This window comes from Erpetoichthys calabaricus, chromosome 2 (assembly GCF_900747795.2).
Source record: "Erpetoichthys calabaricus chromosome 2, fErpCal1.3, whole genome shotgun sequence".
Taxonomy (NCBI): Eukaryota; Metazoa; Chordata; class Cladistia; order Polypteriformes; family Polypteridae; genus Erpetoichthys; species Erpetoichthys calabaricus.
Genome location: NC_041395.2, coordinates 207,612,231 through 207,638,021, shown reverse-complemented (window position 1 = coordinate 207,638,021; position 25,791 = coordinate 207,612,231). Strand labels below are relative to the sequence as shown.

The following is a 25,791-nucleotide window of genomic DNA, read 5'->3' as shown; positions in this document are numbered from 1 at the left end:
GTGTGTTAAGAAAATAATTTAGCAAGAACAATGGTAGAACTTTGGGTGAATTAAATAGCTCACTGGATTAAAGCCCAGAAAATAAATGTTAATGGTTCTCTAAAAGGTTAGGTATGCTGCACAAACATTGGACAACTGTATTAGGCTGCACTCTTTGACCAGAAGCTGCTTGCTGTAAATGCGTCAATCCTCAGGTATGAAATTCTTAGTCTTTCTCAAATCCTAAACTGCAGAACAGCAGGAAGCAACCAACCCAAAGTGTAGTCTTTCTACCTTCAAGAGTTTTATTTTTAGGAATTTGAACTGATTTTGTGTCATTCTGGGAGTTCATTAGTGTCAGATTTGATGCAACACCGAGATATGTAGACAATCACTAATTTATTTGATTTGTTTATATTAGAAAATAAAATTGTATGAAAGAAAAATGCATTTACATATGCTCAGTATCCCTGCACATCATCCCCTCCCCCATTTCTAAGACACATTCAGATGACTTTATTTTCACACAGTATATACAAAGAGTCACATTTTCAGTATTTTGAGTTTTTCACATCATAGCGATTTAATCAGAATATATACAATCATTTGTTTTGAGTAAACAGTATGGAAAAGTGGGTGTTAGGATTACCGGACAGAAAGACATCTGTAATAAATCTGATTAGTGGGGGGGATCCTGTCCGATACCGATTGTTTGGTGGCTCTGTTGATAATTGATAAGTATATTGGTGAAAGTAATAAATGATATTTGTAAAATATGAAAAGGTGCATTTATTTTCTGATATCAACCCTTAGCATACAAATAAACAAAAACAGTCTATGAATTGTACCACCACTTTATAACATCACTGCTCTCATTTTAAGTCACTGGACAGTCTCTTAAATTTAGTGTAGGCAACATTAATATTGGCTTAATAAACAAAATATTCAGTCTCGGAGTTATATATTTGATTACTTAACTGCTCTGTTACTTGTAAGAAAAAAATGCTATAACCATTAAAATTAACATACTTCCATTTAGACAGTAACTGCTTTGGACACAGTGCCTAATTAATGCATTGGGTAGGATTCATTTTGTGGTCTTCACTCCGTTGTCATCATCAGCCCCTTTGCCCCAAAACTCTTTCAGTGATTCCAAAAGGGGATCACGTCAGCTGATAAATCTGCTGCACCCGTTTCTCTTGTAATTTGTTCAAACGGAGAGAGATGTACACTTGATGAGTGGACAGTAATGGAACATTTTTAAGTGTCACAGGCACCTCATAATCTGCGGCGTAAGCAGCAAGTGCTCAGTTTCTCCAGTAGACTTTGCGTCATGTAAAATGTGCTACTCCATTACATAATAACATCTTGTTTGAGTCGCTTATGAGGCACTCCGAACTGCGTTTGTAAAGACTGCAGTCACGAGTAAATGAGAGGAGTACTGGAAATGACCTAGTGTCTGTCTGCATATACTAACCAAGTCCGTGACACTGATGAAGCGAATGTACCATGCAAGTTTACTTCCCGAGTGCCACTATCCTCCATGGCTCTAATAATATTTCTAGCATTGTCACGCAACACAGCTTGCAATCTTGATTTATCGATTTTCCATCTGTCCAGCTCATCTATATACATATAAAAGGCAAAGCCCTCACTGCCTCATCACCAATTCTCCCATTTTCCATATAGGTAGGAGGCTGAAATTTTGCATGCTCATTTCTTGCAGTGTACTTACAAAAGTTAGGTATGTTTCATTTCGTATTGCAACACCTAAGGGGGGGGAGACAGGTGTACCCCTAAACTGTATATATAGGGGAAACCCCTCCTATTTCTGCGACTTCCAATATACATAGGAAGCCCAAATTTCCCACGCTCATCCTTTACACAGTACAGTTAAACGTTAAGTATGTTTCATTTCGCACCATGCCCCGTAACGAACTTTCAAAAATAACCATCTTTTTGGCAGTTCTCACCATTATGCCGTAAGGAACATTCGGAACTGACCTCTCCTTTTGGCGGTTTCATTCCTTATTCCCGTTAACAGAGTATTTATTTCACGGCAGAGACACACAAGGGCCGCCCCCGGTCCCCCTTCCTTTTTCCGCACGGCTGCTGTCCGGGCTCCCTGCCTATATACATTAACGACATCCAGTATTCATGTGCCTCCTCACTCACTTCCTTACTTTTCTCAGCTGTTTGTCATGCTCACTGCTTCCTTCTTCTCTATTCCACCGCTTCAAGCCCGTTATTGATGGCCTTGCTTCACATCTTCTTGCTGGAGACTCCTGCCTTTTTGTTTACTCCACCGCTTCAAGGATGTCATTGTTGGGCTTCCTTACTTGCTCACGTACATCTTCCTGGTGCTGACTTCTGCTTTTCATTCCCTGCTCCACCACTTCTCGCATTCCTTCGTACTTTCTTTCTCAACGGGTGCAAGCTTACCCCGAATAACATGACTATTCAGGTGATCACCATTGATCACAATTTCACTGACCCCTACCCAGTGGTTTCCATGCCCCGAGATTGCAGCTGCCTCTTCCATGCTCTCTCTTACTGATTGTATGGCCATATCAGTCTCAGCCTTGATATCCGCAGAGCCATCGTGTCTTATGTACTGAATGACTGGGACAGGTTCAAGAGAACTGCTGGCTCCTTTGTCATTTGCATCTTACTGCTAATAAGGAGCCTCTAAAAACAGTGAATGCAGCTTTTAAAGAGTGAAATATGCAATTAAGGGTGGAGAATCTTAACAAGCGAGACCAATAAAACGAAGTAGCAAAGCGTTACTTGAGCAACAAGTGATTTATCAGCAATAATTGACTTCTCATTAAGAAACTGGGTTGAAACAAAAATCTGCAGGCACTGCGGCTCTTCAAGACCACCACTGCCCACCCCTGGGCTATACTTTGTACATTTCCAGTAGTTGGACGTCAGAGAAATAACACTGACTTTGAATTGCGTAATGAGGCTGGAGATATGCTATCAATCACTGAAACACAGCATCCTCGACTGTAGACAAAGGCTCATCAATTGTGATAAGTTCCATTACTTTTCAAGTAATACTTTGAGCTTTTGTACTGCCTGAATTGAATTTTCCTCAACTATGAAATGCTTGTGCTACTGATGGAGTTCCACTATCCTTGGCCAAAGCAGATTTGTGTTTCGGAAACCTGTCATGTTCCTTAGTATGCCTGGCCTTGAGGCGAGCAATCAGATTTGCGCTTTTTACTAATATTCCCTCCTTGTGAAATTTTCACTGTGTGCGCAAACAGCATTTCAGGTGTCGTCTGCCCAAACACTAAAGAGAGCCCACGTCTCTACCCACTAACTTTTGTTGCTAAAGCATCACGGGAAGCGTTTTTGCAACAAAAATAATCAACAATAAAAATCTTATTTCTAACAATTGGCCAATAGTTGATTGTACATTTTGTTGCTCTCTCAGCTGATTGGTGCATCTTTAATTTGAATTTCAGTTTGCACCCTCCTAGGGCTATCTTTCCTGTTTGGCAATCCAGAAGCACTGCTGCGTTGCAGTATGGTAATTAAAGGCACTTACATCAATTTTAAAATTAACCAAGCCAGATAGAAAAGGAAAACATTTACAAAGTGAAAAATAAAACTAAAGATGGATGCACAGGTCACCTTTAAGTACAGACAACCTCAGTAAACCCTCTCAATTTATAACCAATATTATTACTGATGTAAAGAAATTAGCACTGTTATTCATGGGGCATCTCTAAGGTGTCAGGAATCACACATGATAAAGAAAAGGAAAATCCACGGATCTGGGTAATAAAATCACCTGTGTGGCCCAGAACTTACCCAAAATATCTTCAGATTGTAGCTGCTACTGTTGTGCGCAGAGCATTTACAACCATTATGTTTTCAGCTGCACAGTTTCACAAAAAAAAACAGCTTAAAAATAAATAATTAAAAAACTTTGAAAACAGTTTCAGACTGGACTGTGTGTTCTTGTCTTCAGCAGAGCAGAATACATAAAGGTCACACGACGCTCTTTGATAGCATGCCCGCTTTACTCTGGTTGCACATGTGCACAGGCCACCCTGCTGCTTTAGTGGTTTCTTTGACCTTTTCTGTTTATTGTACTGCATCTCATCTCAAAGTGGAGAAGCTGCCAAACTGTAAACAAAACTGCATTAGATCCTGGTTATACCACCAGGATGAACACCACAGCAAAAGCAGCAAGCCCCAGTAAAGAAACCGATCTTCTTATGAGCGTCCCAGTGCTCTTTCCCCAGTCTCTGGATCAATGTCAATATCCATTTCTGAAACACAAAAATACATATTGGAATTACATTCTGAATTACAGCAGAGTGGCAGACTGGATCCATCATCAGGAAGTGGAAGGTGTATCACACCACCCTGGCACTGTGTAAAACATCCAAGCAAGATGCATACTGGCGAGGGACGCAACAAAGAAGCCAGTCATAACTTTGAAGTAACTACAAAAGTCAGTTGCTGAAATTGCTTAAGACCACAATATCAAGAGCTCACCATAACAATGACTTCTTTGGGAGGGGGGATTGGGGCAAGAAAGAAGCTATTAATGAGAACAATGCTACAGTCAACGATAGCTAGATGTGGGAAAAGGTTTTGTGGTCTGATTAATCCAAGACAGAGCTGGGAATCTTGTTACAACTGATGGATGAATGGAGAGAAGTAAATACAGGAAGACACTAGAAGAGAATCTGTTCCAGTTGGCTGAGAAACCAAGGCATCCATCCATCCATCCATCCATTTTCCAACCCGCTGAATCCGAACACAGGGTCACGGGGGTCTGCTGGAGCCAATCCCAGCCAACACAGGGCACAAGGCAGGGAACCAATCCTGGGCAGGGTGCCAACCCACTGCAGGACACACACAAACACACCCACACACCAAGCACACACTAGGGCCAATTTAGAATCGCCAATCCACCTAACCTGCATGTCTTTGGACTGTGGGAGGAAACCGGAGCGCCCGGAGGAAACCCACGCAGACACGGGGAGAACATGCAAACTCCACGCAGGGAGGACCCGGGAAGCGAACCCGGGTCCCCAGGTCTCCCAACTGCGAGGCAGCAGCGCTACCCACTGCGCCACCGTGCCGCCCAACCAAGGCATAGGAGAAGGTTAATCTTCCAACAAAATAATAAAACCAAGGCAACACTGGAGTGGCTCAAAAACAAATGAATGTCCTCAACCTCATTAAGGGTCTGTGGCACTCTGAACAACCTAACCTGTATGATATGTGTATGTATCTTTTGAAATGCAGAGAAACGTAATGACTTTAAAGGGGACTGAACACTTCTGAAAAGCACTGTATATAAAGTGGCTAGCCAAGTTCCACAAAAGAAACCACTAAGAGGCCATCCTCTGCCACCTTAGTTTGTAGCACCACTGAAAAACAAGATGCCACGTTTCAATTATTTGGTGAGGAGCATTTCAACACATCTCTCAGATTTCCCATGGAATTCAATTGTGCACAGCATTGTATTCAAAGAAAACAAATGATTTGAGTTTGCACAGAATAATAAGAAATGTCAAGATAAAATGATATGTATTTATGAAATAGTATTGACCATTACAGCAGTTCTAAGTAAGCTCACCTATGCCATTGTGCATTTGTCCTTGAAACAGTAGTGCTTCAGGGACTGAAGGAGTGCTGCTTTGCTGTTTCCAGTTGTTCTTCAATTGATCATCTACAATCCTATCATGAAATTCCACTTGTTCATTAAAATTACTGTCAGAGCCTTCTTGTACATCTTTGCTCTTTCCACTACATATTGATGACAACGGCCCATCAGTGTCCATTGCTGTTCCCTCGTGTTCCGAGTCTTCAAAAAAAAAAAAAAGAAGAAAACTCACTGACTGAAATGATCCTTAGTTTGTTAACAGGTTTCTGTTGAAACTGAATGTCACTTCACTCAAAATTCATTATTGAAACTCACTTTTTACATCATATCAGTGCAAAGTGTTTGATCTTAAACTGTTAAAATTCTTCACATGGAGCCAATCCAGGAAAGGACACCAGTCTATTACAGGACACAATCACGCGTATACCCACATTCACTCATATTAGACCAGTTTATGAGACACAGACATTTGTATTAATTTCAAAACATAACAAAATACATATTCATCTTCTAAAACTACATTAAAGAGTCACAGAACACCATCACAGGCCAGATTCACACCCGGCCTCTTTAGAGCCTCTAAGCATTTTACACCTTTGTGATGTGGTAGGTAGGTAGGTGAAAACTGACTCACGTATGTGAAGAGTGTACAAACCCCTCAAACAGACTGGAAACTGATACCAACTCGAGTCTCTGAAGCCCAGAGTACAACTGTGCCATACTACTCTTCAACTGGGAGATCTAATTTTTTTAAAAATACATATTTACAGTACATTACACATTATTTCCCATTTACCTGCTTGCAATACAGACAGAGTTGACTGCTCAAAGGACACTGCAGAGATGCCCTCCAAACATATTGAACTACTTTTGTTGTTGGTGTCAGGCAGGTACATGCTTGGTGCAGAGTCAAGAGCAGACCACCGACTACCTGAAGTAGCTGATGAATCAATCCAAATATCTGTTATAAAAAAAAAAAAAAAAATCTATAGTTTTTTTTCTTTCATATAACACAACACTGCAATAAATAATTTGTCATGACACTTAGATAGGGAAAAGTCATCAGTCCATTTTCAATATCTCCTTTAGTAATTCGGGATCAGGTAATTATTGCAATATTACAAGAAACAAATGTGTATAGTGGAACCTTGGTTTGCGAGCATAATTCGTTCCGGAAACGTGCTCGCAGTCCAAAGCACTCGTATATCAAAGTGAATTTCCCCATAAGAAATAATGGAAACTCAGATGATTCATTCCACAACCCAAAACTATTCATATAAAAATGATTAATACAAAATATAAAGTAAAAATACATAAAACAAATTAACCTGCACTTTACCTTTGAAAAGAGTCATGGCTGGTGTGAGTGAGTTTCTAAACTCTTTTGGGATTCCACCCAACAGGACGACACGCAGAACAGCATCCCAAAGCAATCACAGTCTCCCAGCGCTGTAGCAGTTCACCGTAAAAGCAAATCCAAAAAGATTGCGGACATGCTATAAGTGCCTGCCGTCGATGGGTGATACAAGGAACAAGGAACATTACAAATGCACAGGGCACAGTACTACTTGGCCATGACCCTGCCTGACTGCTGTGTCTGTGTATAGGAGAGTGGCAGATCCCGCTACAATAAATAACCGTGCTGTTGCTGTTTCAAGCTGAATAAAGCTGGTGTTGCTAAAGTACTGAGGCTCAGCTTCATGTTTTGGGGTGCAAGACGGGGACTCGTACGTCACAGCACACATGCACACACACACACACACACACACACACAGAGTCACAATACTGTAATAAACAGTATACGCTTGTACGGATGTTGACTATATGAGTGAGGCACGCCGACTCAGATGGAGAATAGGAGATGATTGTCCACAATCCCGCAGTGAGAGTGAGTGAAGAACCATCAGCTCAGTTGTGATCACATGATGCTCAGCAGACAAAGCGTATACATACTACTCGTATTGCAAGACCTTGCTTGTTTATCAAGTCAAAATTTATTAAAAATTTTAGCTCGTCTTGCAAAACACTCGTAAACAAAGTTACTTGCAAACTGAGGTTCCACTGTATTTGCAAAAGATAGTGCCTTTTGTTCTCCAGTGTACTTTGCTACAACAAATCTTGAGAAATGTGCAACACACCTATTACTGTTTTCATATTAACTAGCTTTGGCCAACCACAATCCTGAACTGGAGCAAGTGGGTTGGATAATCTCCGTTATATTCATATTAACCTGGAGTCAATCCTCCTAGTTTGCAGCACTGGAAGAATTTACAAAAGTAGCCTGGACATTGAGTTTCATGTTATCTACACTTTAAACTTTATTATCTGTGTAGCATTTTCACAGATTGACCCTTCCAGTGGAACCTCAGTTCATGAACGTCTCTGAACATATACAAATCGGGTTACGACCAAAAAGTTTGCCAAACTTTTGCATCTGTTCACAACCACACACTCGGTATACAAACAAGCCAGTTTCCCTTTCGGTTTGTGCACGCCAATGATTTCCGTACGTGTTCAGTCTCTCCCTGTGCATTCCCTGTGCAGCGAGCGAGAGAGACGCGCAAGAGAGACACATGCACGTGAGAGTGAGAGAGACACACACACACACACACACGCGCACGAGAGAGAGAGAGAGAGGGCTGGCCACATAAGGCCGAGAAGGCAGTTAAAGAATGCACCGGGCTGGTTTTTAAAGAGACTGATTCGAGCATTGTTTTAACCTCTTTGTATTTAATGAAGACTTTTTTCTATTGGATTTTAACCTTCAATTCACTTCTGTTCACAGCGATCGGTTCATAGGGTGCATTGTTGCAATGTTAGTTTTCTTGGTTGTTTATTAAATTACGGATTTTTCAAATGTTCATTTTTTTCCCTGTGCTTAAAACTCATTAAAAAAGTGTTTTTAGCGAGCGGTTCGTTGTGCTATAGCGCAAACTCTTGCAATGTTAGTTTTCTCTGTTGTTCAAGGTTTTCTCAGTGTTATTCAATGTTTTTACATTTAGTTTACTATTACGCTGTGCATTCTATGGTGTAATTAACTATATTTGTACTTAAAAATCTTTAAAAAAAATATATTTACATACAGTTCGTACGGTCTAGAATGGATTAATTGTATTTACATACAGTTCTATGGGGGAAATTACTTCTGTTCACAACCAAATCGGGTTACGACCAGAGTTTTGGAACGAATTATGGTCGTGACCCGAGGTTCCACTGTATCCCAGAAAATGTCCATTATATATTACTCATTACTGCATGTTTTGACTGTTGATGTTCTCTGGTTAATGTGCCTTCTGCAACAAGCGCACACACATGCACAAGTATTGACATAAATTAGTAGAATTATGTAATTGACCCCACCTCCACCTGTTCAGAATGCTTCTGTTTGAATCATAATGCAAAATATCAGGTCAGGTCATGTTGGGGAGCATGCACTAGTACAGCATACTCATTTAATGCCAAGTCCATCTGATTACACTGGTTTTCTGAAATCACGATGAACTCCCCTAAAACTCTCATTCTCAACTCCAGAACAACTGTCTACGCTGCTCTTCTGCATCTCTCTTACAAGAGTTCATTCAGATTTGTGGTTCTTCAATTTTTAGAATTCTCTAGCTCTTTAGTCTTCTTCAGTTCCAGGATTCACATCCTGGAAACTGAATTGACTTACCTATGCCGCATAAGATACCCGGCTTTCACTGACATACAAGACAAGTATCCCTTCTTTGCTCCTCCATTTTTGGTGGAAGTTACTGCTGTGAAAGGTTCAACTTTATTTGAAACCTAACTACATCTGACTATGGAGGAAATGGAACGTTTTGCCAAACTAGTTCTCATGCACCTGCAAGTGCTGCTTTTGTCCTCCTTCCTTGCATATGATGAATTTTATACAGCCAAAATGCACATCTTTCTTTACTAATTACTTATACACTGAAATCCTATTCAAAGGTGAAAACTAAGTCTAAAGATGATCTCTTGAACTGTGGATCTACAAGTTATTCAAATCCTGTAGCCTTATTTTAAGTTAGGCTTCAAACCTTTACTGTTGTAAGGCTTTTGAGCAGGGGTCCTCAATCACAGTCCTGGAGGGCCGCCATTGCTGCAGGTTTTTGTTCTAACCCGGTTGCCTAACTAGAAAGCAATTCTTGCCAATAATTTAATTTCATGGCTTGTTAGTGCTTTAAACTCTGCTATGTCAGGTAATTCTCATATCCTAGATTTTCTTCCCCTTTTTAAGGATATCATCCAAATGATTTTAAGGCTAAAATGTATGAGTAATTCTCAATCCTTCACTTTTTTCTCTTCACTTTCCTTCCAAGTATTTAATTAAACCCAAAAGTGCATGATAAATACACACAGGTGTAAATGGTAACAGGCTAAATGGTGAAATGCTGGTCTCTTTTGTTATTTGCATGTTATTGCTAATTAGGAGCAATTAAAATCCAAGGATACAGCTGTTTATGACTAAAATAAGCAATAAGGGTTCAAAATCTTAATGAGCAAGATTGTTACTTCAGCAATAAATGCTTCTTATTAAGCAACTGGGTTGGAGCAAAAACCTGCAGCCACTGAGGCCCTCCAGGACCGTGATTGAGAACTCCTGCTTTAGAGGTCTACAGCAGTGGTTCCCAAAGTAGGGGTCGTGAGACATTGGGGGGGGGGGGGGGTGGGGTTGGGTTGCGAGATGATTTCCAAGAAATCAAATACTTTTTTAAAACTTTTTAGAAATTAATTAATTAAATTTTTTAGAAATAACATTTTATCCATAACTAACAAAAGATAAAAACTAGTAGTTAATAGTTACATTTAAAAAAAACATGCAAATTAAAAAGCCATCAGCCTTTCAAATTTCTTTCCGTTCGATCGCGACCCCTGAGGTGATTACGACAGTTTAACGACACATCAATGGCATCAGTTGCAGCAGATTATACACATAGAGAAGCTCTTGCGAGCAAAACATTTGACCCAGAACTTAAACATGTTCTTGAGACTTCGATAAAAATGGTCAACAATATAAAAGCGCATCCACTCAATATCAGACTGTTTGCCACTCTCTGTAACGAACTGGGATCGGAGCATGAGTGCTTGCTTTTCCATAAAGAAGTCAGGTGGCTTTCGTGAGGGAATGTGCTCTGCCGCCTGTTTGAGCTGCGGGACGAAGTGCGCTTATTTCTGATGGAGCATGGGTCCCAGCTCGCTGATCACCTCACTGATCCTGACTGGTTAACAAGGCTAGCGTATTTGGCTTGCATATTTGAAAAACCGAATGGACTTAATATGTCATTTCAAGGTGAGAACACACACATAATTTCGCTAAATGATAAAATCCACGCATTCAAGAGAAAACTTGAGCGCTGGACTGAGCGAGTTGAAATAGGAAGGATTGATATGTTTTCTGAGCTGGATGAATTCATGGAGGAAAACGAACTGAGTGTTAACATAGTGAAGAAGTCTATCACACCCCACCTTCAAGCCCTCCTGTAACACTTTAACAGGTATTTCCCAGAGGAAACAGCTCCAGAACAATATGACTGGATAAGGTCACCATTCACTGTAACGAGGGCAAATCATCTGACATCGGACATGGAGGACGCATTGGTTGAACTGTCATGCGACCGAACCTTGAAGACAATGTTTAATTCCAAGACTCTGGATGAGTTTTGGATTTCAGTCGAGAGGGAATACCCACAACTATCCAAGGCCGCTATGGATGTACTGATGCCGTTTTGCACTACCTACTTGTGCGAAAAGACTTTTTCGGCACTCACGTACATTAAAAATAAATACAGGTCACGACTGAACTTGGAGGATGATCTCCGAGTCGCGGTCTCCAAAATTAACCCAAGAATGGACTTGCTGTGCTCCAAGCATTGTGCCCACCCATCTCATTAGGTGAGGTGTTTTGTTGAAATTAAACGAATAAGTAAATAACAATTTTTTAAAAAGTTATATGGTTGTTAGAGCGTTATGTTCTTTTTTGTTGTCATGCTCTTGTTTGGATAGGATATTTTGTTGAAATTAAACAAATGAGTAAATTACTATTAAAAAAAATAAAATGGTTGTTAGACCATTGTGTTCTTTCGTGTTGTCATGCTCATGTTTGGATAGGCCTATTGGCGAATGTGCACCGTTGCACACAACATTTGTATATTTTAACCACTTCCGAGGATAGTGGGGGTCACGAGTCACTGGCACGGTTATTTTGGGGGTCGTGAGCTGAAAAGTTTGGGAACCCCTGGTCTACAGAAAGGTAGACTATTGTCATTCTTACAAAAACTGTTAAGTCCAATTTTGTTAGGTTTTGAAAGTTTGAAGCCACATAGCTATTGTTTCACAGTCACCCAGATCTTTTCTAGAATTTACAACATACAGGAAAGCCAAACCAAAATCTTAATGCAATATCCTTATAATCAAATGTCTAATCCATAAGGCATTCAAGTTTTTTATTCATAACTGGAGGTCAACCTGACACTCAGTACTGACGTTTCTTAAGCAGCTCGAGACCACCAAAGACAACTGTGCCCATTTTGTTATTGCCTGAGGCAAGTGCTTGGTACTGATGCTTCCTATTTATGAGACCATGTGCTGCACAGAGTCCTTTTGGTTTTCTACATATTTTATTACTCTGACGTTCATTAATTTCATTACATCCATCCACACTCCTTGAGCTAAGGTGTTGTAAACAGACTAAAAGAATCCCTGGGAGGATATAAAATAGATAAGTGAACAAATATGCTCAGAACTTTTGTTTGTGTGCATAATTTGCATGCTGCCTTTGTTAAACAAAAAGGAACAGTATGCTGCTGCTGCAGTATCACCAAAGACATGAGAGATGGGCTACTGAAAATGTGTTTCTAATTCTCATGGACTATATGAGACTTATAACACACTATAACAACACACAGTGAATAACTCTTCGCAACTTTCTAGTGAAAACTGTGAAGACAAACCAATAGTAACATGAGCGGTACTTTAACTGAAATAAAACAATATGCCCACTTTTGGACAAATATAATTACAAGTACTCTTAAAGTGACAGGAAATAAATGCATGCCCTATCCTCATTCTAAATTATCTTCCCATGGCACTACACCACTTGAACATTAATTTCCAAATTATGCTGATTAAAAATTTGAAAAATGTAGCCAATATTACACATTAAGTACTTGTTATGGTAAAATAATATCAGGTTTGCCTTAATATATTTAAAGTGTTCTCCACATATATAACAATTATATATATTGTCAGACATAAAGGAAAGGTTTGTTCCTTATGGAAAACAATTTCAGAGGTACATTATGGGAAGGGTTTTGAGGTAACGCACCACCCTACTCCTCTTGCTTTTGCACAGCCCTGGATCCTGTTATTATTAAAACACTTCAGAGAACAGGAAATAGTAATCATTTAATGGAGACCTGAGTAAACGACCGGCACGTCCGCCTTCATCCAGATCACACAATTGTTATCTTTCAGCCCTCCATGGCGAATAAAGGGGGTGCTCCTGCTGCTCCTGCCCTTTATAGATACATGCTTTGTTTATTTAGTGTTTGTATAATATACAGAATATATTAGAGGGCAACACACAGGCACCATGATTAATATTTAATATATATTTTTTTTCTATATAGCACCTTTCCCAGTTTGAATATGCTTCACAAATGTTCAAAAGAGCACATAAAGAATAGTAACTTATAATACCACTGGATGGAAACCAGTATCAAAGCATTAAACATCAAATAAAAGACAAACATATGAAACTCAAACTTCTGAATTAGAACAAAAAAACAATAAACAGGAAAGGATTCAAAATATGAGAGGGCAAATAAGTAAATATTAATTTGTTAAAATGTGTAACATCAAGACCACTTCGATAAAGAGAGAAACTGAGAGAAAAGTTCAGAAAGCCAGTGTAAGTTAAATACCTTCCTAAATAGACGTTTTAAGTTACTAAGTAGGCAGAGTTGAAGGCTCTCACCCATGGAGCACAGAATCACGGTCAACTTCAATGGACCAGAATGGGGAAACTTTACTAGTGCTGCAGTAAATTATTGTTGTGGTCCGGTGCAAGACAATTTAAACATTTATAGGTTAGCAGAAGGACTATGTATTCAATCTTATAGCACTGCTACCTCAAAGAACTAGGGTCCTGGTTTAGAATCCCACACCTGGGTATTGTCTTTATTGAGTCTGCACATTCTCCCTGTGTCTGAGTGTGCTTCCCCTCTCAGCTTTTTAAGTTTACTAGTGAGCTTTAATGGACCCTGCTATAGATTGGTGGCCCAACCCAAGTTGGGTCCTGCTTTTTGCCCATTGTTGCTGGGATAGGATCCAGCTTCCTCCACCCCTGAATTGGAGCAACTTTAAGAATGTTATGTTATCAAATATCAGATTTAATGTTATATGTTGATAAACAGAATCCTTAAATAAAAAATATGTTGTATTTGCTTGTTTGGCAACCCATGATAAGCTCCAACAATTTTTAGCAATGGTTTAACAATTCTTTCTCAGATTGCACATATATCAGTGCTGCCTCTCATGTGATTAATGGAAAGAGGAACAGAAACGCCTTTGACAAAGCAAAAATTATTCTTTTTGTTAAAAATGCTGCTCCATGATAAAGTAGTAGCTAATTTACCAAAACTCTAATTCTTCTACTGTCACTCTTATATACTATATGGATTATTCATAACAGTAGAATTGTTGAGTGCTCTAAACATTTTCATTCATTCCAATATTTGCTTTTTTGACCTGGGTCCAATAATTTCCGACTGTGCACAGTTCTGAAATGAAAGAAGCAAAATAAATAAAATGGATAGATTAAAATATACTAAGCTATTGAAATTATATTATTTATTACCTTAAAATTTAAAACACATTTTAATTAATCATGTTGCTCCATGATTAAATTAAATTAGAGGCTTACTAGAGTTCTATTTTCACTCTTCTCTCCTCTTGTTTTGACGAGCAGAGCTGCACAAGCCATCCAATCTATCCTAAGCACCTTAATAACATTATCTATGAAAATAACAAAAACAAAGTAGACAAGGCACACCCTTTGGCAAAGTCCTATGCCCATGTAAACAGAGATAACCTAATGGCAAGTATACAGTATGAATACACTTAGTTAAAACAGGCTCTAAATTGCACTCAGCAGCAGTGAATAATTCCAAGTTAAGACAAGTGACATTAAGTCATAAGCTTTCATAAGTCTACAAAGTGGAAGTAGGCAGTATAGGAAAACCCCCATGACTTTTAAAATATGTAAGCAACATCAAAGATTTTCTCTTCATGAAACTGAGCTTATTCTATTGGTTGGATTCACCATACTAGCACCATGACATGGTCTTTCTCAAGAAGGTTCAAAAGTGTGACCCCTCAGTAACTGCCACACATTCTCTTCCTTAATGGGAACTGCCATCACTTCAGTATACTAATCAAAAGTTGCAGTATCCAGTATTGAAATGCTCCCTTAACCTAAACATACCCATACAGTATGCAGTGCTTATTAGTATTTCTATAATAAAAGCATTAGCCGGTGTAGACTTGGAAAAGCAAAGCTTTTTGGCCATCAATGTGACAGAACAGAAATGGACCAAACCCTACACAGACACTATGTTCAAGATCGGTGTATCAACCATATTTAACAGTCCCAAAGTGAACCCTGTGTATTTCAATATCTGCTGTTTCAGTCAGTACGTACCCACCCATGCTGAGAACATTCTACTCTTCCCAAGTTGCTGAACAGTTTGCAAGAACTTCTTTGAAGCTAATTAAAAACCAATCATTCTCCATGGCCTCTTTTAACTCCTCCCACAGAAATGCCTTCAGCTGATCAACAGATCAGAGAGGAGAGTTGGCTCAGGCTTTTGTAGCATGTCATGGGCTGACCTAAGAATCCCCAAATGGTTGTAAGGGAATCATGGGAGCACTTGATAAGCATGAGTTTAACTCCAACCTCTTGAAGAACTTCTTCTAAAATTCACAGAACATTAGGGATATGAAGACAGAACAAGCCTGTTCAACATCTTAGCAGTGTGGGCTGCTACAAAAAGGTATGGCTGAAAGGTAGTAGCTTCTTATTCTTGCAGTAGCCCTTAAGTAGACACTAAACGTTAACAAAGCCATCAAGATAAAGACTCAGAATCCTTTAGTGCAATGGTACTGGGAAAGGTCTCCAAACTTGAAGGGAATGAATGTACCAGAGGGTCGAGAAGATGGCCGATGTGGCCCTGGCTGAAGCAAAAACCCAGGTTCAAGCAAGGTTAGGACTCCTCTGAAAATACGTGTATGATTGTATATTGACAACTATTTTAAAAAATAGGTAATATTTTTAGGTATTAAGCAATTTTGCACTTTTGCCCAACTATTTATTTTTCTTGATTGGGGATCTTATAGTCTTAACAGCTGAAAAACGGGTATAAATGCACTTTTTCCAAGATATTGGTATATTCTATGTATTTTTTTCCTCTTTCACTTGCTACAAGTATTGGGAATATTTAATGTCAGCATGGTTCTTCTCATAATTTATCGGACTAGCCATTGGTATCTGCCGATTACCTTTTCAAATGTTGGACGTAGAGGGCGGCACGGTGGCGCAGTGGGTAGCGCTGCTGCCTCGCAGTTGGGAGATCTGGGGACCTGGGTTCGATTCCCGGTTCCTCCCTGCGTGGTTTGCATGTTCTCCCCGTGTCTGCGTGGGTTTCCTCCGGGCGCTCCGGTTTCCTCCCACATTCCGAAGACATGCAGGTTAGGTGGATTGGTGATTCTAAATTGGCCCTAGTGTGTGCTTGGTGTGTGGGTGTGTTTGTGTGTGTCCTGCGGTGGGTTGGCACCCTGCCCGGGATTGGTCCCTGCCTTGTGCCCTGTGTTGGCTGGGATTGGCTCCAGCAGACCCCCGTGACCCTGTGTTCGGATTCAGCGGGTTGGAAAATGGATGGATGGATGTTGGACGTAATGATGTCTTAATATGCAACTGAATGTAAAAGAAAAACTACAAGGCATATGATTTCTACGGCCTTGATCAAGATGCATGATGTACTAATGAGCAGCACTGTGTTGTTTACATGCAATTTTGAGTTTCCAATTATAATATTCTCAGATCCACCTTATTCTGATTCATTATCTTAGTGGCCTGGAACATATCCTGGTAGCACATCAGAACCATCCATACATCTTTGGAGATACTGGAGAAAAATGGGAGTGTCTGGGCAAAAATACTAACAAATACTGGGAGAACGTGTAAACTCCACATGGATAATGATAAGAGGCAGGATTCAAACCCAGAACACCTAATCTGCAAGGCACTAGCTTTAACCACTGCACCATAATGACATCTCGCTTTATGTTTTATCTCAATTTGTAATATGGGTGGGACAGTGTGAGGCATTGACACTTCACTGGTCTAAAAGAGTGAGCACATTTTTGTGTTGTCTGGGTACTTTCTCCTCAAAACCCCTCAAAGAGTTTTCTTTCAAGTTCTCCATTTTTCTTCAGACAAAGCCTTACTCATCAGGTTAACTGGCAACTCTGAATTTGCCCAGTATTAGCATGGCTGTACATTTCTGGAAGTCTGTCCTGTGGTTGATTAGAGGTATACTCTGTCTCATGCTTAATCCTGCTAGCATAAATTCTGTCTTCCTGCAACCCTAAATTGGTTTAAATTGTTTTCAGCAAATGGATGGTAGAATGAATACACTACACTACACAAATGTAGTGTGGGGATTGCATGTGGTAACGCACTTTTTAAAAGGTAAACTAAATTGAAGACCTCCTGAAATTATAAAAGAAAGCTAAATACGTTAAGGACAGCTTCTTCAGACATGAAGCTATTATTAATTATTATTATTATTATTACATGAAGCTGTTCCCATGACAGTCTTAAACTATCATTATGTAGCATTTACTAGTTAAAACATTTGATTAATGTACATAGCTCTCACTGTAAAGAACTCTATCATCAATTTATCAGGACATGAATATATCTACTACAGCATTTTGTTCTCAACATTTTTTACCATACTCTTTAAGTTCACATTCAAGTGGCTTGTTATGTGTGCATAGTGTATATAGTACAACTAAATTCTTATTTCCATTCAGTTCTCTTTTTTTCAACCCCAAAGAAGGTTGGTTGCCTTTCTCCTTTCTAAATTATTCAAGAATGGCTGTGATCATCTGGCTCTTCCAACCAAATTAAAGGGAAAAGTGACCAAGAACGTCATACTTTTATGTGCATTTTCAAAGCAGCCAAAACAAACATGCATTTCCTTTTATCTTAAGTTGATGGGAATCTCATCAAAGACTTTTATTCTAGCAAGTGTGGCCTCACCTGCTCTCTCTTTGTTTTGTATGGAGCATATCTTTTGGCATTCTACAGGAAAAATTGAAAAGGTAAAGTTCACAAAGTGGGTTGATGTTTATTCTTCTACAGAGAAAAACAATTACTTCAACTTCCATCCATCCATCCATTTTCCAACCCGCTGAATCCGAACACAGGGTCACGGGGGTCCGCTGGAGCCAATCCCAGCCAACACAGGGCACAAGGCAGGGAACCAATCCCGGGCAGGGTGCCAACCCACCGCAGGACAAACACACCCACACACCAAGCACACACTAGGGCCAATTTAGAATCGCCAATCCACCTAACCTGCATGTCTTTGGACTGTGGGAGGAAACTGGAGCGCCCGGAGGAAACCCACGCAGACACGGGGAGAACATGCAAACTCCACGCAGGGTGGACCCGGGAAGCGAACCCAGGTCTCCTAACTGCGAGGCAGCAGCGCTACCACTGCGCCACCGTGCCGCCCTACTTCAACTTGCTACAATAAAAGTTACGATAAGAAGTTTATTTTTTTCTATTTTATTACTACCATATTATAATGATGCAAAATCTGTTTGGTGACAATGGCAACCAGATATCCAAGGAAATGATTGTCCCTACCAAATAGAAGAACCTTACTGATGTGGTCTACTATGATTTAAAAAAAAGCTCCTCATAACAGTTCCAGAATATCAGTTTAAATATCCATTACTTTACCATTATAGAAGTTAACAGAAAATGAAAGAGTAATCTCTGAGGAAACTCAGTAAGCAAATGCGGGTTTGTCATCTGTATGCACTTTAAAATGTTCACTCTCCTGAAGGGATAAAAAAAAAAAAAAAAGAGTGGTATCTGTAAGCACGAAAACTGAAATTAGTTTTATTTTTGCTTAGATGTCTTCAAACCATAAGATATGGTTTTAGTGGGAATAGCCAAGCTATTGTTTTGATGATGAGAAGAAAGAAAAATCTTCCATGAGAATCAGCTGATTGAAAACTGACAGTTGTAAAAGTGCCTGATAATAAACTTCAAGGCTTCCTATTTTAATATGAATGTAAATCAACCTATTTTATACTATGAATAAACATATAATAATGTTTTCTCTGGTGAAAACTTCTGGTGTTCCATGTGCAAAGCTGACAAGTCTTTTCGGATGAGGGTATTCACCACAGTAAGAGCTAAGAACTATTGATTGAAAGTTCAATGACATTCTTCTAGTACTGAACTGTGAATTATATTTGTTCTCATTTTCCAACACTTACTTTGACTTTACGTTTTCTATTTTTCTTGAAATCATATTCGTGATTGCAATGACAGTTTTTTTTGTAACATTTCAATTGTGAATCTCTCTTGTTACTGATAGTCACCATTTAAAGGACACAGAGATGACTCTAGCACATGAGGTGATCCACTGTTTTTACAAATGCTTGTTGGAAGATTTCAGGATTTAAAAACTAAATATAATTGTAATTTCAACACTTGCTTAGTTTTTTTTAACTTGACATTTTTGTTAAACTGTTAACATTATCATGAATTGAACTCATTTTAACCTAATTTAGGTAATGACAAGTTTTTTTTAAAGAATTCATATATAATAGGGTGTGCCCTTTGGATTTGAATAGCTCTTCTCATCACGCAGACACTTTAAACAAAGTCATTTACAAAAACGATACATATACATTTATATAAAGAAAAATGTGGATCATGAATATTAGACTTATAAAATGGTAACAATGTTTTTTATATTAAAAAGGTATAACACAATATAAACACAAGAACTTATAGCAGTACATTGCATGTGGGTATTTACAGACCTGTGTGTGTTTGAATATAATCTTGTTGGTTTCAATGTTTGTGGTCTCCATGGCTTTTATTCACTGTATATTCAGTGTACAGTATTCACTAGTTTAAGGCAAATCTGGATATAAAACTGCAGAAGGCAACTCCCTCAGTCACTGAGATTTTAAACATTTTATTTATAAAACTCATGCTAAAGTTAGCATATTATGCACAAACTCTGACATACGATCATTACAGATTATGACAATAACAATATGAATGCTTTGCAATACATTCCAAATTTTTATTATTTACTTAATTGGCTGATGCTTAGGAGACTTAACAATTGTGATACATTTCATACAACATTCATAATGCCAAATGTAAATTTGAAAACCAACAGTACCCACAGGAACATCACATCAAAAAACGTCTCTTGCTAGAGTGCCATTACTGGCAAGAAACCTTAAGTCTGGCCTCAGTCTAGTTTCAGTGCTTGCAGCATGGGAAAGGCGCTATGTAAATAAAATGTATTATTATTAGTTACCAGCTAGATATGGATAGTTTTTGTATATATGAACTTGAAGCACTGCACACACAAACTAGGCTATTCCTGAAACATGACAACAATTTCCTCAACTTACATGTCCAACATTATACACAACTGGAAGATGAAAGCCCAATACCTTTAAATAGTAATCATTAAAAACTGTCACAGGCCCTTATCAGTACTTGAGCGCTTGAAATTGATCACGTGATTGCTTTCACACCTACAAGCTTAACACAAAACAATGGAACCTGTTCCTGCAAGGTTGAAGGGTTGATGGGTAGCAGCTACGTTTCCATAGAGACAGTGCCCTTTCGCGAAGGGGCAAGTGCTGTTATGTACCTCTGAGAAACTTAAGGAACTGCTGAATAGCTGCCATTACAGGAGGAAAAAAATGAAAAATGGTGGTGATGGTGTCGGGAACGTGGTATTTGGAGCCGATGAACCAAGCACTCTAAGTGATTTTATATATATATATATATATATTATTTTATTAAATTTAATCATATTTCGAGTCAATGAATAAATTAGTTCTTCGGATTCACGACTTGTTTTGAAAGCCTGAAGGCGCAGATGCACACCGAACACTCCCAAAGGCCACTGACTTTGACTTTAGCAACTTCACGCGCACATTATAAGTTTCAAAATCATTTATAAAAAGTTGGGTGTTGTTATTTTTTAAGGCACAATGACCTTACGACTATGCGCGTTCTAATTCCGCCACGCCACTTTTCCGCTCTGAGTGTTCTTACCATAACTCTTCTTTTTTCTGGCTTTCCTGAATGGGCAGTAGTGGCAAGCTAGCCGAAATACGCACGGCTTTCTCCTGCTCTGTAACGCAGCCATTCCCGCACACCCTCCGTCTTCACTTCCCGGTTCTTTTCTCTCACTTGACAAGGCAGGGTGGGCGGGACTGACAAGAGGCGCCCCGCCCTCTGGGCTAAAACAGGTAGTGATTCGGCGGAGACTGGAGCAAGGCAACAGAATGAAGCTGCTAGACCCTTCTCGAGCGAGGAGCCTGTGGATATTATTGGGGGCGATCGCTTAATTTAAAAAAATATGTTTAGAAGTTACAATTTCTTTCTTTTTCTTTCTTTTTTTTTTTTTAAACAGTCGTATCGTTTGACATTTTTAACTCAATCTTCTTGGCCTTCGCTTTTACTTAACATAGAATTTGCTATAAAAAAGTTTTATGAAAAGCACGAGTTAGAATTTGTTTTACACTTTAAAGATAATAGCCTGCCGATTATGCTGCCCACCAATACATCAGACCAAATAAAACAGTGTGATTTTTCTTTTTATGCATGTTCAATGTTTATTTATAAAAGAATCTGTTTGAAGACGGTCGCCGTAACATGTTGCTTATCACAAATTAAATGTGGCATCTGATACTGTCAGATCTTCTGTAAGTTTTTTCGTAGGTCTAAACAAATAATAGATTACACAGTTCTGGTTACATTGCAAAAAGGGTTAACTGTCAAGGCCAAAAATTATGAGTTATTTCAGACCAGCTAACAAAAGAACCAAAAAAAAAAACTAATATGCACACAACACTAGACTTTACTTTTGTTTTCAAAAAATATTCTAGAATTTCACTTTATTGTACACATATATTTCCTTGCTTGTACCAATGAGGAACTCTATATGCATGGCAATATTTGAACTCCAGTGAAATAACAATTGAATGTTTTGAAAAGAGTCAACCCATGCAATTCCTTTTGTTTACAGTATTAAAGGATACCTACAGTAGTACTATGGAGTTGTATCACATATACAAGTCTGTTGTGCTAATACAGCAAGAGTATTACATTTTTATTTTCTTATTTGTTAACACTTATTTATCAGTTAATCTCAACCCACTTTATCCCATACAGTGTTGAAGGATGCTGAAATCTAGTGTCCTAGCAGCTGGAGGTGCAAACCCCATGTGCACACATTAATAAACAAATCACCTTTAAAATGTGTTTAATAAGCAAGACATTCACTTTTTCATACTCACACAGTTCAATACTTCTGCCTGTTATGTTCCCAAGAACTTCTCTGTTGTTCTAGCTACAGTTCACTAAGGTATGTGACTCATTTCCTGGCTAAACCATGTTTAAGAAAATTGCAAAGTATGTATAGATGTACATGTATAATAAGCTCAATTTTCAATTACTCAAAGCTAAAATGACACAACAGCACGTATTGTTCAGCACTCAGTACACAGTGAACGTATACTGGAAAAACAAAAAAACTGACCATACAGCATTAGAAAATAATTACAAACTATATCTCCAATTACAAACAAACTGTTTATTATATTATTTATCAAAAATATTACATGAAATTACTATTCAGAATCCATAAATACTTGGTACAAAACTACTAAAAAGGATTTATACTTGAATAAACTATTTTCTCTTAGAATTAAATTTTGTTAGAAAAATTGTACCAATAATGATAGAAAATAAAAGATTTTCACAGTAAAAATGTTTTTCAAATATAATTCACTGACTTTCTAAAAAGAGCACATTCATTTACATATAAAACAATATTTTCAAAGCACTGCATACGGTGTAACTGGGCATTAAGGAATTTGGTATTGTACTCTACATTCAGTTCTAGTGCATGACTTCTCCATTTTAGTACAAGAAATTATGTTTTTTGTCCATGATTAAACACATTTTATGTCCTCAAGAAAGCTTCAGATCTGCTGAAAAGCTTGACAAGGCAAACACAAGTTAAGATTTTGCAGAAACAGGTTTTCTGGGATAGAATTACATAGTCTATAACTCCTGGAAGTCACATAATAAAATGTAACAACAATCAACCCCAGAATCTTTGTTTGGGTCCTGGAGCTGGTGTTTGAGCTTCATAGTCTTTTGTTGCAAACAAGCCATCCAGTTCAAGGGCACACATGAAGTAAAGGTTTGCTACCAGCATGGTCACTATTGGAAAAAATGTGAGACCAAATCCAAAGCTACGGAAATTACTTCCAATGGCAAATGCCACCCAGTAGATCAACCTGCAAAACACATCACACTTTTAATTTATTCATTTTCACTGTAATATGCTGTCCAACTAAAACTTCTGATATGTTCGATTATAATTACCCAATAAAAACTATTTCTATCTACAACTTGACTTAAAAGCTGAAAGAATGCAGTTAGCCACTCTTACTTATATAAAATTTTCCCCACTTACCTGGCAAGAGCAAATAGGGCAGTAAGTAATGGAACTAGCTTCAGGATCTCCTGGTGAAGGTAAGTTGACAGGACCCCCAGATTAAAGAAGAACAGAACAAAGAGGTATACTGACTCATTAACAAAACGCCTATGAACTTCCACTGCTTGCTTCCTATCTCCAAATGGGTCAAGGGATCCAGAACAAAGTCGAGAAATGCCATGGACAGCAATACCTGCAGGGAAAAGAAGAATAAAAAAGTGAGATCAAAACAAATAAGCATGTTTACTCAAGACAAACGTGAAAACAACACAGACTAAATAATGTAGAACTTATGAGCAATTAACCAGGAAAGAAAACTCCAAACATTTTGCAGAACAAAAAATATTATCCTATAGGACATACCCAAGACAATGGGCACAGTTGCAAAAGCAGCACAGCGGAAAGCATAAACCATCCTCATGGGAACCTCTGGAAGAATAGGTGCATCAAATGGCAAGAATGCATAACCTCCCCAGAGGAAACAGGGGAAGAACAACATCGCTCCAAACAGTGAGGCTAAAGCTTTCAGGCTAGTATAAGTACAGCAATCACATTGCCTGCCACAACATGCATCACTCTTCCTCTGGGGCATCTCTTCAGGCCATTCCTGCATGCACACTTGCCGGGGTGGATTATGGATATCCAGGAAGGGTTGTTTCTCAGAGTCTTCGAAATCATATGCCTCTGACTCTTTCCTTTTTCTTAGACTCGAATCTGTGGACAGCACATGCACGCTTGGGTGGAAAACTTGGGCTGCTAATTCTGGCATAATGTTGTGTCCTTCTTGATCACATTCTTCGTCTTCTTCTGCAGGCTCCTCCTCTGCTGGTGATGATGGAGAAAGTTCCATAAAGTCGTTATGATGATGGTCGAACGTTTCCAGTTTGATGTTGTTGCACTTTAATTTGGCATCATCACTTAGTGCAGCGTCATATTCCGTGTCCTTATCAACGGGCCACTGCAGCGTTGGAGTATGATGAAGAGGTGAACGGTCACTTTCATCCTCAGCTTCACAAGGTAGCATCCCATCGTTTAAACTGTGCATTTCAGTAGAATTTAACACAGCATGTACCGCACCGTCAGTCTGTTGAACTGGCAGCATTTCCATTTTTTCAGCAGAAGTCTTCAACAAATTGCGTTACTCTCTCCCGTGTTTATCTGACAGAGAAATAAAGATAAATTACACTAGATTCCACACTACTAAATTTCATCGATCAAACAACTTGCCATGAAAATATTCCTTTAACGTTTATTTTAGTAAAGCTGCCTTTTGATCAGAAAAGACAAGGTTCTCCTGTTCAGCTGTTACATTTCCAAAACTCGGTTACAGAATACGAATATACGGATAAACTGCGCCAACATCAGTAACGCTTTCTACATAAATCACGGCGCATTGCCATCAAAGTTAGAACTGTGCGTTATTAACAAAGCACTCCTTTACATTACATTCCTAAACTTATAAAGAAAACATTCCACCCTTTCCTGGTGAGCTACTTTCTAATTGGCTGAAAGGTAACAATTCCTTTCCCTGATTGTCGTGATATGCCGTCAATCAGAAATGGGCGAGGCCGATTGGGAAACAGGTGTAGTGCCTTTCCGGCCATGGACACCTGGCTGAGTCTGTGTATAAAATGGCCGAGGAAGCATACTTTAACACGTTGTCGCAACCTATACAACTGTCAGTTTTTTTTCAGTGGCGGTACTTTTGCAGTGTAAATTAATAAAAAAAAACCTGCAAATAAAATAACAGAAACGCATACGAATCGATTGCTACTCGTAAACGAGACAACCGAAATCTTACTAACACTGTATGCAAAGTTCTTTTTTTTTTGCTAAATGATAAACTGGTTGGTACTCACCTTCCAGGAAATAGTGTAAGGTTACTTAAAATGAAGACGCAAACTTTAAAATTTTCAATTCGAACTTTTTCCACACTTTTCCGTCTCGTTGGGCTAAGCGGAGAGGTGGCGTTTCAAGTTTCTGTTTGTGGTGCTGCGCCGAGGTGGGGCCAGGTGGCTTAAAGGGGAAGACGCGAATTAAAGCGACCCTCGAGTATACCACGGAAGGAGGTGACTGTCAGAACACGCGCATTTTACGTATCAAACCAAATAACATAACCACTTGTTTCACTACATTTCATAATGCATTTTCAAAGGCCAGGTTATAACATTCCAACTCCAACCAGAACAAGTTATTGAAAATTTAGATGTGGTCAAATATTTTGGAAGGACATATTAACCAAAAATTTTAGAAGTCGCAGTTTACAGTAGCCAAGAAAGTTAACCAAGAGACCACCAAGAAACTGTAAAACTTACTTCAGTCTTTGTC

The 25,791-nt window shown here is 38.8% G+C and overlaps 1 protein-coding gene across 2 annotated transcripts; it reads right to left on the bottom strand.

The window, feature by feature from the left end:
• Positions 1 to 467: 467 nt before the first annotated feature.
• Positions 468 to 25,489, bottom strand: LOC114646739 (transmembrane protein 79-like). Of its 2 annotated transcripts, XM_028795060.2 has the most exons (5): positions 25,323 to 25,489; positions 23,827 to 24,621; positions 23,443 to 23,656; positions 21,009 to 23,263; positions 6,474 to 6,575 (listed from the first exon to the last, which is right to left on the bottom strand). In XM_028795060.2, the coding sequence occupies exons 2-4, from the start codon at positions 24,569 to 24,571 to the stop codon at positions 23,065 to 23,067; spliced, it is 1,158 nt and encodes a 385-aa protein (XP_028650893.1). In that variant the 5' UTR covers positions 24,572 to 24,621; positions 25,323 to 25,489; the 3' UTR covers positions 6,474 to 6,575; positions 21,009 to 23,064. The 2 variants fall into 2 exon arrangements, with proteins under 2 accessions (XP_051778214.1, XP_028650893.1); XM_051922254.1 differs by lacking the exons at positions 23,443 to 23,656; positions 23,827 to 24,621; positions 25,323 to 25,489 and adding exons at positions 468 to 4,265; positions 5,588 to 5,815 and having other exon boundaries at positions 6,411 to 6,575; positions 21,009 to 21,422.
• Between the last annotated feature and the right edge of the window lie 302 nt (positions 25,490 to 25,791).

What these genes read in the sequence shown, in the direction of transcription:
- LOC114646739 (XM_028795060.2), bottom strand. Translation starts at nt 24,571, where the DNA reads ATGGAAATGCTGCCAGTTCAACAGACTGACGGTGCGGTACATGCTGTG. An exon ending in AACTGTGCCCATTGTCTTGG is followed by an intron (nt 23,657 to 23,826) that starts GTATGTCCTATA and finishes TTTTCCCTGCAG; the next exon opens with GTATTGCTGTCCATGGCATT. An exon ending in GCCCTATTTGCTCTTGCCAG is followed by an intron (nt 23,264 to 23,442) that starts GTAAGTGGGGAA and finishes TGTGTTTTGCAG; the next exon opens with GTTGATCTACTGGGTGGCAT.